The 13460-nt window shown below is 44.7% G+C and overlaps 1 protein-coding gene across 1 annotated transcript in view; it reads right to left on the reverse strand.

Moving 5' to 3' along the window:
• LOC109874971 (chloride channel protein 2) overlaps positions 1-13460 on the reverse strand; it is a 59965-nt gene that overhangs the window by 3167 nt on the left and 43338 nt on the right. The window contains exons 6-20 of the mRNA XM_031810343.1: positions 13022-13102; positions 12414-12437; positions 11996-12074; positions 11764-11889; positions 11538-11622; positions 11234-11335; positions 5291-5393; positions 4832-4987; positions 4511-4580; positions 4305-4415; positions 2600-2813; positions 2257-2390; positions 1171-1421; positions 459-671; positions 6-71 (exon numbers count right to left, since the gene is read on the reverse strand). Of these exons, the coding sequence (XP_031666203.1) occupies positions 6-71; positions 459-671; positions 1171-1421; positions 2257-2390; positions 2600-2813; positions 4305-4415; positions 4511-4580; positions 4832-4987; positions 5291-5393; positions 11234-11335; positions 11538-11622; positions 11764-11889; positions 11996-12074; positions 12414-12437; positions 13022-13102 (1815 nt within the window). The remainder of the gene's footprint in view (positions 1-5; positions 72-458; positions 672-1170; positions 1422-2256; positions 2391-2599; positions 2814-4304; positions 4416-4510; positions 4581-4831; positions 4988-5290; positions 5394-11233; positions 11336-11537; positions 11623-11763; positions 11890-11995; positions 12075-12413; positions 12438-13021; positions 13103-13460) is intronic.

A 13460-nucleotide genomic window follows, 5' to 3' on the forward strand; every position in this document is an offset into this window, starting at 1 on the left:
CTTACCGCCGCCATGGAGATCCTGACTCGTTTGGGCCCCCTGCTCTCAGGAGCCTCTGGCTCTGCCGGGCTCTTAAAGCCAGGGAGAGAAGGGAGTAACATAGCACAACGTTAGCACAACGTTAACACAACCTAAAAACAACGTTACAGCAACGTTATACTCTATAATGGTCTTACCAGCTGATAAGGAGAGAGGAGACGGATAGTGGGTGATGTAAATATGAATGCAATGTTACTGCAACGCAGAACGCTTGTTATGCTTCTCTTACTAAGGAGAGGGAGGAGAGGTGCAATGGCGTAACATCAGCGCAATGTCATGTGACAGCAAAGCTGGGGCTTAAAGTTACTAAAGATTCTCTGAGGACAGAGTGGACGTAAAGGAAGGAGGCATATGAGGATACAAGCATACCCACAAAAACATAAACACATGCACGTACACACACTTACACTCACACTCACCTCGAGTAGCTCTCTCTCAGGGTCACCACAGGAAAGGGTCTGCTGAGAGCCTGACAGAGGAGAGGGAGTCGGCGTGTCTCTATTAATTGAGAGAGTATGTATACTGTTGGGTGTCTCTGTGTTGTGAATAGTAGGGACAGTTTTCATTGCAGATTTGAGTGGCAGCTGAGAGTTGGACACAGCTGCACTGAAGGAGGACTCCTCTGTTGAGATCTAGATAGAGACACACAATATATATACACACACACACACACACACACACACACACAGACACACACACACACACACACACAGACACACACACACACACACACACACACACACACACACACACACACACACACAGGTTAGAGGTACTGTAGCCAGCAGAAGGCATACTGAAGTACTGAAGATGCCCCACATACTGTAAGTCAAACTTCACAGACGTCCCCTACCAGACACACCGAACCAGCCCCACACACTTACTGTACATACACACACACCTATCCTAACACACACCTATCCTAACACACACCTTTCCTAACACACACCCTGACTCACACGTTTTCTGTAAGCAATATCTGTCCATCCACATACACATCCATACAGTATGTATGGATAAGAACCTTCAGCCAAACTACCCCCCACTCTCGATGGTACCAGTGACTTTAAGTCGCACGCAGGGCTACCTCCTCACGTGAGCGGGAGTCCGACTCACCTCCGCTACACTCACCAGGAAGCGAACCCCATGGCGTGCGCTGGTATTGGAGGAGTTGGAGGTGTAGGAGTGTGTGTGTGTGCAGGGTGGGCTGGGGGGACTGTCCATGGTGTCCAGGTGTGTGTGCGCGCCCAGTGTGTGTGTGTGTGTGCCGTTGTCCTGGGCGTGCCTCCGGAGGTGGTCGAGCCTGCGCGTTGGACCCAGCTGGAGGGACAGGAGTGACTGGAGCTGGGAGCGCTCTATAGAACCCAACAGGATCATAGAGTCTGAGGGACAGAGAGAGAGAGAGAGGGAGGGAGAGAGGGGAATAGTGGGATAGGAAGATAGGGAAAGTGACAAAATAGGGAAGAAAAGAGTAAAGGAGAATAAGGGAGAGGAGATAGAGGAAGAGAAAAGGGGTGCAGGGAATAGGGGAGAAAGGAGAGAAGAGAAAGAGGGAACAGTAAGGGAGAGTAATAAGCAGAGTCCGGAATAGATGGAATAGGACACAAAAACAAAAGGCTGGAAAAAGTGAAAGACACGGGAGAGAAGAAGGAAAGACACGGGAGAGAAGAAGGAAAGACACGGGAGAGAAGAAGGAAAGACACGGGCAAGAAGAAGGAAAGACACGGGAGAGAAGAAGGAAAGACACGGGAGAGAAGAAGGAAAGACACGGGAGAGAAGAAGGAAAGACACGGGCGAGAAGAAGGAAAGACACGGGCGAGAAGAAGGAAAGACACGGGAGAGAAGAAGGAAAGACACGGGAGAGAAGAAGGAAAGACACGGGCGAGAAGAAGGAAAGACACGGGCGAGAAGAAGGAAAGACACGGGAGAGAAGAAGTGAAAGACACGGGAGAGAAGAAGGAAAGACACGGGCGAGAAGAAGTGAAAGACACGGGAGAGAAGAAGGAAAGACACGGGCGAGAAGAAGGAAAGACACGGGCGAGAAGAAGTGAAAGACACGGGAGAGAAGAAGGAAAGACACGGGAGAGAAGAAGGAAAGACACGGGCGAGAAGAAGGAAAGCGGTAGAGAGGGAGACATGTGTCATGGTGTCATGGAGGAAGGATGCATCTTGGATTCATAGCTGACTACAGATGTGCAGTTGCACACGTACCCTTACCTGTGGACTCAACCAGGGCCAGTGTTTTCAGCTGTCCAGTCATCAGGACCTCCTGTACCTCTCGGTAGGAGGAGGAGAGAGTGATGTAACGCACGTCTCTAACCATGATGTCCTCCACACGGATGTTATACTTCCTGAAGGAGGAGAGGAGGAGAAGAGAGCAGGAGAAGGGGTAAGAATGAAAGAGGAGATAGACGAAGAGAGGACAAGAAATAATGTTAAGAAGAGAGAATCAGTCAAGAAGACAGTTGAAAACATAAGAGAATAAAGAAAAGGGAGTAACAGAAAGCAAGGGAGAAAGAGACATGAACAAAGCAAAGGAAAGATGGACAGACAGACTTACTCGTGGTGCCCCATGCCCAGTTCAGGGAGATAGGGTAGTTTCTTGATCCTGATGATAGAGTCGTATAGCGAGGGCTGGAGGGACTGGGCAACGGCGTTGGCCAGGATCACCGCTATCATCACCGGCAGGATGTGGCTGATCTGACCCGTCAGCTCAAACACGATGACTGCTGTCGACACCGTGTGAGTCACTGCCCCCGACAACGCCGCTGCACCTGGGGGAGGAGGGAAACACAGTATGGATGATGATGAATATGACTTGAATATGATATGTTTTTTTTTTACAACTACAGAGAGTACAGAAAGGCTGTTAGCACAGGATCAGTAGTGGGTGAGTCCACATTTCATTCATTACATCTCTCCACAAAAAAAACATGTTTCATAAGCAATAGGTGAACAGGTTCTCAATGCTACTGTACATTTATTTGTTAGCTTTACTGTTTTAGACAACAAAACAAATGAAAGCTCAAGCTAGCGATGTGATTGTAATAGTTACATTTACATGTTGGTCCTGGTCAGTCCCTGGATGGGACACCAGATGCTGCTGGAAGTGGTGTTGGAGGGCCAGTAGGATGCACTCTTTCCTCTGGTCTAAAAAATATCTCAATGCCCCAGGGCAGTGATTGGGGACACTGCCCTGTGTAGGATGCCATCTTTCAGATGGGACGTTAAACAGGTGTCCTGACTCTGAGGTCATTAAAGATCCCATGGCACTTATCGTAAGAGTAGGGGTGTTAACCCCGGTGTCCTGGCTAAATTCCCAATCTGGCCCTCAAACCATCAAGGTCACCTAATAATCCCCAGTTTACAATTGGCTCATTCATCCCCCTCCTCTCCCCTGTAACTATTCCCCAGGTCGTTGCTGTAAATGAGAACGTGTTCTCAGTCAACTTACCTGGTAAAATAACGGCTAAATTAAAAAAATTCTACTAATCTATTTTTTAGTTTATTTAAATTTTACCTTTATTTAACTAGGCAAGTCAGTTAAGAAAAATTCTTATTTTCAATGACGGCCTAGGAACAGTGGGTTAACTGCCTGTTCAGGGGCAGAACGACAGATTTGTACCTTGTACCTTACGGATATTAGTCCAACGCTCTAACCACTAGGCTACCCTGCTGCCCACATAATCTATCAGATCAACGAAGAGCAGAAAATGATTTAACTTTTTATTTCAATCCTTAATCTGCTTGTCTGCTTTATCGTAGCATAATATATTTTCACCAGTCACATTCAATAAGGTAGCACAATTGACGAAAATAGCTTCGGCATCACACCCTCCTGCATTTTTCAATCATGTTAGAGAACAGAAAGATCCAAGATGGCTCCCATAAGTAGATACAAAATAGCTGTAATGAGGCCTTGAAGATGAAAAAACGGGTTGGTTTTAGTGCAACTGGTGGAGTTCCGCCTGCAGTTTCAATCACATCAGAGAACAGAAACAGCCAAGATAGACCCTATGGTGAAGTATCAGGTTTTGTTTTAAGCATAAGTGGACATGTAAGAGCCGTAATGGTGCCTAGTCGTGCAACTAGTCGTGCACCGCCTGCCGATTCAATCACATCAGAGAGAGCCAAAATGGAGGGGCCTATGGTTAAATTCAGTCGTCTCAGGTTCGGATTCAGCCATAAGTGAACACGTTAGAGCTGTAATGGGGCCTTGGAAGCAAAAAACTGGTTGGTTTTAATGCAACTGGTGATGTACTCACCCACTACAGCATAGCCGCCAGGCACTATAGGATAGACACTGCCATCAGCATGGATGCCATCAGGGAACATGACTGCCATGGTCTCGCCTACCAAACGTCCAAATGCCGCACCTGCACATCCCATACATAAAGCGTTAGTGTACATACAGGTGTTTTTAGTGTGTATGGCTAAATACACAAATTCGCACACACAGCAAGTGACTTACCAATGAGGAAAACTGGCATGAAGGCCCCACATGGCACAGGCATGGTGGTAGCTACTGCAGACATCCAGAACTGAGGAGAGATAAAGATAGACACGTAATAGAGGAAACTGAAAACAGACACACTGGGGCAGAACATTTGACATTTGACACAGATTCACACCGAGACAGGCCATCACTGTAAATAAGAATGTGTTCTTAATTGACTCACCTGGATGAATAAAGGTTCAATAAAAATGATTAAAAACAAACGACATCAGCCTCACCTATCCCAAGCCCACACAGAAAACCCACTCTCTCGATCTGAAATCAATGAACACGTACCTTCATGACGATGAAGAGGATGAGAGTGATGAAGACGTTAACCTGGGGGTGTTTCCAGGCATGGGAGTGGCTGATGTAGTCAAACTCCTCGGCAACGCCCTGCCGACACCATGTTCGGTTGTCCAACAACGCCACCAGGGACTCATGCTGCGTCAGCTGAGGAGACAAGGAGCGACAGAACTGTTAGGCATGGGATATACTGAATCAATCATAAGAGTCTCAAATGGTTTCCTTTCCTCATCTCCTTCCATTATCTGATCTAACAGAATAGGATCGGTGAAAACAACACAGAACTGATCCTTCATATCAGATACTATGAAGGGGACAAGGGAGGAAGGTGTTTTAGACAAATGAAATGCATCTTTGGTCTAATATTTAGAAAAATGTATCATACACATTGTGGTTGACAGATACACAGACACAGATATATATATATAAAAGAAAAGTGTAACTTCTGACCTGTCCAGCCATGAACTGTCCAAACCCAGGGGGGAAGGTGAGGGTTGAGATGATCAAGGTGACCATAGCAGGATACACCAGACGTCTGACATGGAGCGAGGAGCTGTGGGTCATTAGAGTGAGTGAGTGAGTGAGTGAGTGAGTGAGTGAGTGAGTGAGTGAGTGAGTGAGTGTGTCCCGCTATAATAAATTAATAATACGTTTGCAATATTATTTTGATGTGAACTCAAGTTTGCATTTTCAAGTTGACAGTTCTTGTTCAAAGCCCTATATATATTACCAGTCAAAAGTTTGGACACACAAATCTATATACAGTGTGTGCAAATGTTGTAAGATTTTAGCAGGTACCACACACAAGGTACCAGTCAAAAGTTTGGACACACCTACTCATTCCAGGGCTTTTCTTTCTTTTTTACTATTTTCTACATGGTAGAATAAAACTATGAAAAAACACATATGGAATCATGTAGTAACCTAAAAAGTGTTATATAAAATACATTTTTATTTGTCTTTGAGATTCTTCAAAGTAGCCACCCTTTGCCTTGATGGAAGCTTTGAACACTCTTGACATCTCTCAACCAGCTAAATGAGGTGGTCACCTGGAATGCATTTCAATTAACAGGTGTGCCTGTTAATTTGTGGAATTTCTTTCCTTCTTAATGCGTTTGAGCCAATCAGTTGTGTTGTGACAGGGTAGGGGTGGTATACAGAAGATAGCCCTATTTGGTAAAAGACCAATTCCATATTATGGCAAGAACAGCTCAAATTAGCAAGGAGAAACGACAGTCCATCATTACTTTAATTAAAAAGGCAACATTCTCAAGACTACTGTAGAATGGTTTCTGTTCAAATTGTGTGGTTTTAAGAACCAAAACGCAATTACATTATGCATGTGGTGCTGTTCTTCGTTTCTATTGATCGAATTAGAACTACACAATAACAAAATATGCAGGCTGTACATGAGTAGCTTTTTGTATGAAGTAGCCTTTATGAAATAAATGGTTGGAGACCACTGCTCTAGCCCAAACTGTTCAAATATGACCCAGCTTCACCTGGAATGCTTTTCCAACAGTCTTGAAGGAGTTCTCACATATGCTGAGCACTTGTTGGCTGCTTTTCCTTCACTCTGCGGGTCTAACTCATCACAAGCATATCTCAATTGGATTGAGGTCGGGTGATTGTGGAGGCCAGGTCATCTGATGAAGCACTCCATCAATCTCCTTCTTGGTTAAATAGCCCTTACACAGCCTGGACATGTGTTTTTGGCCATTGTCCTGTTGAGCATTATCCCACTAAGCACAAACCAGATGGGATGGCGTATTGCTGCAGAATGCTGTGGTAGCCATGCTGGTTAGGTGTGCCTTGAATTCAAGAATAAATCACTGACAGTGTCACCAGCAAAGCACACCCACACCATCACACCTCCTCCTCCATGCATTCTACATTCTCTCTTCTTCTGAAGGCAGTGCTCCCCGGGTGCTCCAACTGACTCCGACAGTTGAACTTGAGGTGAGGAAGACTGTTTCAGGCCTATAAAATAACAATATAAATATTTGGATCTAAAATGTACAAATTACCCTCCTTCTGTACGTCTATATCTGTAGAGTAGTAGCCATCTGACATGAAGAAATGCATGTCGGTGTTGTATCTCTCTGGGGTTAGGCCTAAGCTTCTCATCCTTTATATATTTATACTCTACCGTTCAAAAGTTTGGGGTCACTTGGAAATGCCCTTATTTTTGAAAGAAAAGCAAATTTCCTCAACTGGCAGCTTCATTAAATTGTACCCGCAAAACACCAGTCTCAAAGTCAACAGTGAAGACATATATAGCCTATTAAACTATGATCATACCGTGGACACCTAAGCCTTTGCATACAATGCCCTAATACATTTAATGCTCAAATATCTGACAGCTGAACCGCGAGGTGGACAATTATTGTTTTCGAAAAGTACCTAAAGAAGAAAAAAATTTGATAAAAAAGTTGCATATGCTACACATCGAAACACAAGGAATAGTGTTTTCGTAATTTGATAAAGGCTGTTTTAAAGGAGACTTAAATGTGGCCAACAGCCCTCGTTTATTGATGGCGCTGTCTGCGCCAGGTTGGATCTGAATGCAGATGGATGTCCAAGGAATTTATCAAATGTCCGGTCAATTAAAATGTTGCCTGTCATGTTATCCAGCGCTGAAATTGCATATTGTTTTTGTGAAGATTTTAGAACATTCACGTGAAATCTGTCGACAATTGGATGGGAACCTAGCTATATACACCCTAAAGACTATGGCAAGTGCACTAGTCCAGTGTCACTATGATTATACCTGCACATCATGGTTCACCAGCAGTTCCTAACATCTAAAAAAGTATCTACCAGCCAAACAAGCTTTTAAGAATTGTATTTTAAACTCCCCCATCATACTCATCTGGAGGTTGAGCATGTTTTAGTCTCCATCTTTGGGATGTGACTGTATCTATGTCATTGCCACAATAGAAAAAATCTTTGTGTATAAATAAAAGCAATCAATCCAAACTGTGCAGCGGCCAATTGATGAATGGAAAGAGCCATCTGTTACAAAACATCAAAAAGTTTAATGACATTCGGAGATTGTCAAGCCAAGCCTTCTGTCACGGTCGTGAGCACCTTGGTCTCCTCAATATTGCGACCGTGACAGAAGGCTTGGCTTGACAATCTCCGAATGTCATTGTCTCCAACAAAACAATAAACATCACCCAAAACCGTGACGCCAACATAGTGCTCACAGGCAACTATACATGGAAAACTACCCACAAATACAGGTGGGGAAAAGGCTACCTAAGTATGGTTCTCAATCAGAGACAACGATAGACAGCTGCCTCTGATTGAGAACCACGCCAAACACACAGAAATACTAATCATAGAAAAAGGGACGTAGAATGCCCACCTAAATCACACCCTGACCAACCCAAAATAGAGACATATAAAGCTCTCTACGGTTAGGGCGTGACACCTTCTATACTGGGTAGGCCTACAAAGTAGGGAGGGATGTGTTTTCTGTTTGTCAAGATTGAAATAGTCTATTTATTGTGTTGTTGAAAACGCAAGCTATGATATTGAAGTGCCGAAGTCAGTACGCTTTGTTAATTGGTTGTGTGGTGCATTGGCACAGAAACCTGTTGGTGGAGAATTTGTTGCAATATATTTGATATAATTATAAATATGGCATCCAAATGTAAAAAATCTGATTTCCCCCTAGCTGATCATTGTCTGCAGCCGGCTGATCGTAGTGTAATGAAACAAGCAGGGAGAGTGAGCTCGTAGCCCTGCGACTGTACCCATAAAAATATCCATATTTATAAACACAGGGTTGCTATAGTTATTGTTACTTGTGGTCGTAAACATTATTTTGAGTTCATTCTATGAGGGGGGGGGGAGGGGGTTACATTTATTTATATGTGGAAATATTTGACTTTGGGAAGGGGGTGCATCCCCCCCCCCCCCCCCCCCCAGTGAATTTCGATCTGTTCCTTACCAAGCCAAGCAGAGCTGTTTGTTTTTATCGACAAAACAAATGATCCTGTGCTTTTCCATTTAGCGCATACATATTGGCTACATTGTAACCTCAAAGCGGCCACGGTGGGCTCACCCAGGACTGTTACTTTTGTAACTGAATGAAAATGTTTTACCAATGTCATTTAACCGATTGATGTTGTGGAATGGATGGCAAAGTGCAGAATGGTGTTAAATGCCTCTACACAGTTTGGGGAGGATTTTGTTTTTCTTCCCCCCACAGATTTAATCACGTAATATTAGACCTACTGATTATTTCTCTATTGCGAGGTCCCTACCGGACATGCAGTTGTCTGCAAAGGTGCAACCTTTAGTAGGCTGATAGAAGGCAGAGTCAGAGGCTACAATACAGCCAAGACATGCCGAGCCATGCTCATCATGGCTCTTACAGGAAAAGTGAAATTACAAATAGAATTTGTTCACGGTGCGCACTTCTCAAATGATATGTAACAACACCATGTGACCAACACCGTCGGACATGAAACAACATAAAAAAACAACAACAAAATAGATAAAAATATATATATTTTGCAGGTGCCTTTTATACACCAGTGGTGCAACTACGGTAGTGCTTTCTAACGGCCCTGAACTAAAACAGTGGTGCAACTACGGTAGTGCTTTCTAACGGCCCTGAACTAAAACAGTGGTGCAACTACGGTAGTGCTTTCTAACGGCCCTGAACTAAAACAGTGGTGCAACTACGGTAGTGCTTTCTAACGGCCCTGAACTAAAACAGTGGTGCAACTACGGTAGTGCTTTCTAACGGCACTGAACTAAAACAGTGGTGCAACTACGGTAGTGCTTTCTAACGGCCCTGAACTAAAACAGTGGTGCAACTACGGTAGTGCTTTCTAACGGCCCTGAACTAAAACAGTGGTGCAACTACGGTAGTGCTTTCTAACGGCACTGAACTAAAACAGTGGTGCAACTACGGTAGTGCTTTCTAACGGCACTGAACTAAAACAGTGGTGCAACTACGGTAGTGCTTTCTAAGGGCACTGAACTAAAACAGTGGTGCAACTACGGTAGTGCTTTATAACGGCCCTGAACTAAAACAGTGGTGCAACTACGGTAGTGCTTTCTAACGGCCCTGAACTAAAACAGTGGTGCAACTACGGTAGCGCTTTCTAACGGCCCTGAACTAAAACAGTGGTGCAACTACGGTAGTGCTTTCTAACGGCACTGAACTAAAACAGTGGTGCAACTACGGTAGTGCTTTCTAACGGCACTGAACTAAAACAGTGGTGCAACTACGGTAGTGCTTTCTAAGGGCACTGAACTAAAACAGTGGTGCAACTACGGTAGTGCTTTATAACGGCCCTGAACTAAAACAGTGGTGCAACTACGGTAGTGCTTTATAACGGCACTGAACTAAAACAGTGGTGCAACTACGGTAGTGCTTTCTAACGGCACTGAACTAAAACAGTGGTGCAACTACGGTAGTGCTTTCTAACGGCCCTGAACTAAAACAGTGGTGCAACTACGGTAGTGCTTTCTAACGGCACTGAACTAAAACAGTGGTGCAACTACGGTAGTGCTTTCTAACGGCCCTGAACTAAAACAGTGGTGCAACTACGGTAGTGCTTTCTAAGGGCACTGAACTAAAACAGTGGTGCAACTACGGTAGTGCTTTATAACGGCCCTGAACTAAAACAGTGGTGCAACTACGGTAGTGCTTTCTAACGGCACTGAACTAAAACAGTGGTGCAACTACGGTAGTGCTTTCTAACGGCACTGAACTAAAACAGTGGTGTGCGGAAGGAAGTAAAACATTCCAGTGGTCAAAGCCATTCATCTTGAGGTGACCAGGACGCAAAATGCAATCTCTTCATTATTATATCATTTATAACATGGACACACCTACTAGCTCAAAACATTACTAATCATTGAAAATAACAAATTACCCAAAGGATCATGATCATTTTCTGGTTGAAAAAAGTGGGTGTTGCTCAGGTGCTCCCATCCTGTTTTACAGTGTTTATCTTCACTATAATACACTGCTGTTCATGTACGAAAGAACTCAGGGCTTTAGCCTTTTGGGGGCCCAAAGTGAAATATGGTTGGGGGCCTCACACCTCATAACCCTTGGGCCCAAAGTGAAATATGGTTGGGGGCCTCACACCTCATAACCCTTGGGCCCAAAGTGAAATATGGTTGGGGGCCTCACACCTCATAACCCTTGGGTCCAAAACATGACTTGAGAGAACGTTAGTTGATTTGTAGTCGTGCTGCACTTTCTGTATTATAGAATTCCAACTCTCAAGAGTGTTTTCTTTCAAACTCTCTCAATTTTTTATTTTTGTCTGGGCCACGTACAGGGTGAGCCGGCGCTGTGTGTGTGTGTGTAGCAGTGTATGAAGTTGTGTGTGTGTGTGTACGTGTGTGTGTTAGACTCACTTCCTGAGCAGGAACTTGTTGATTGTCTTCTGTTTCCTCATACACTCTACTATCAGTCTGTTCAGGTAGACAAAGAGAGCCCCACCAAAACCACACGCAATCCTGAGGAGGAGAGGGGACAGTGTCACACACCATTCTAGTTCAATAGCCATTGAAGCCAATAGCCAATAGCCATTGAAGCCAACAGCCATTGAAGCCAATAGTCAATAGCCAATAGTCATTGAAGCCAATAGCCATTGAAGTGATCAGAATGAGGAGTCAGACCTGGGCGTGTTGGACACAAAAGACAAACAAGAAACCGTACCCCAGGATGGCAAAGGCTGGCAGCTCCTGGAGGTCAAAGGGGAAGTCCAGGCGGAAACGTGTCTTAAAGAGGGCTGTGATGGTCTCTGAGTGAAAGACAGACATAGAGAGAAGAGAGAGAAAGAGAAATAGGGAGGAATAACATGAGTCACCACCGACTAACTATTGACTCAGTGACGTAGACCCAAAGCCCTTCCCCTTACACACACTCACACACACCTCCTCACCTTCGTCCTGGTTCCACACAGCCAATACTCTGAAGATGAAGGCGCTGAAGGTGGCAGCGAAGAAGCCCCTCCAGTAGTTCCTCACCGCAAAGAACGTAGACGTTACCTCAATGCTGAAGAGCACACCTGCAACACACACACACACACACACACACACACACACACACACATTTTTGCAGTAACACCATTCTTTCACTTATTGTATTTCTCACCCAAAGTCTATTCTAATTACCTCCAATGGGGGCAGCGAAGCAGCAGCCTACCCCCACTGCACACGCTGCTGATAGCATCTCAGTGTTCCTCAGCTCATTCTGTAGGAATAGGAACACACACACACGTATGTGCAAGCACCCATAGTACATACACACACACACACACACACACACACACGTAAACACACATACACATATACACATTTCTGGTAAAGAGGGAAGGCCTAGGGCATTGGAATTACAATGGAGTCACAGAGAGGAATTCTAGAATGAACAGACTAACATGAAGTCAAGGGAGATGTCATGTGTCATTCACATAGAATATAATAGGAACCCTTGATTAGAAATGGAATGATGCTCACATGACGCTCCAACATGTGTACATGAAACGTGGAAACTCTGAGATGTGCACATACTCAGACACACGTGCACTCGTACCTTGTTTCCCTCAAAGGGCTCTTCCTTAAGCAGTAAGTGGGAAAAGACAGAAATCTGAGTGAGTACCTAAGAGTTCAAAAGAAGAAAAGCAGAGACCAAAATCTTCTGGGATATTCTCTTTGATGCGTCATTGCGTTGTTTTTTTTGGGACGGAAAGTATATGCAATCTCTTATAGTGACTGGGTTCAAATGGATTGAGCGCTGACACCGATCAATATGGAAGCTCTATAAAGCAGACAGTCTTATTTGACTCTTGCTGACTTGACACTTTCTTCCTTCATCTCCCTTTCCCTCCCTCTCCTTGTTCTCCTCCTCCTCCTTTTCCTTCTCTTCCTCCAAGTCTTGGGTGGTGTATGGCAGAGAAAGTAATCTCTTGGCAGACTGAGAACCATAGACAGGAGCCAGACTGGAGCCCAGGGTTGGACTCAGGTGAGTGGAGGTGAAAGTGGGTCCTGGAGGGGTGGCAGGCTGGTCAGACAGGTACCACACAGATACTAAACCAAATTGAGTGGGAGTAAGCATGTGTGAAGGGTTAAAGGTTAGGTGTGTGTGTATGTGTGTGTGTGTGTGTATGTGTATGTGTGTGTGGGGGGGGGGGGGTCTCTCACCTTGTAGAGTCCACCAAACAAGGCAGCCAAAAACTTGCTCAGGAGGGCTGCACAGAGACTGGCCACATGAACAAACGGGCCCTGAGAGAGTGATCGGAGGAGAGAGAGAGAGAGAGAGACAGAGAGAGAGAGAGAGAGAGAGAGAGAGAGAGAGAGAGAGAGAAAGAGAGAGATGGAGGGGTAGGGGTTTATAGGATGAGGGAGGGGGAAAGGGAGAAAGAAAAGCCAGAACTAAACCAATTTCAGATCAGGGCCCGTATTCATAAAGCCTCTCAGAGTAGGACTTCTGATCTAGGATCCCCGTGTCCATAACCTTATTCATTATGATCTAAAGGCAAAACCGTTCCTAGATCAGCACTTCTACTCTGAGATGCTTGATAAACACGAACGCAGGAATTTCAAACATATCCCTTTCATTCTGTAACAGTCCACTAGGGGT

This window comes from Oncorhynchus kisutch, linkage group LG30, assembly GCF_002021735.2.
Source record: "Oncorhynchus kisutch isolate 150728-3 linkage group LG30, Okis_V2, whole genome shotgun sequence".
Taxonomy (NCBI): Eukaryota; Metazoa; Chordata; class Actinopteri; order Salmoniformes; family Salmonidae; genus Oncorhynchus; species Oncorhynchus kisutch.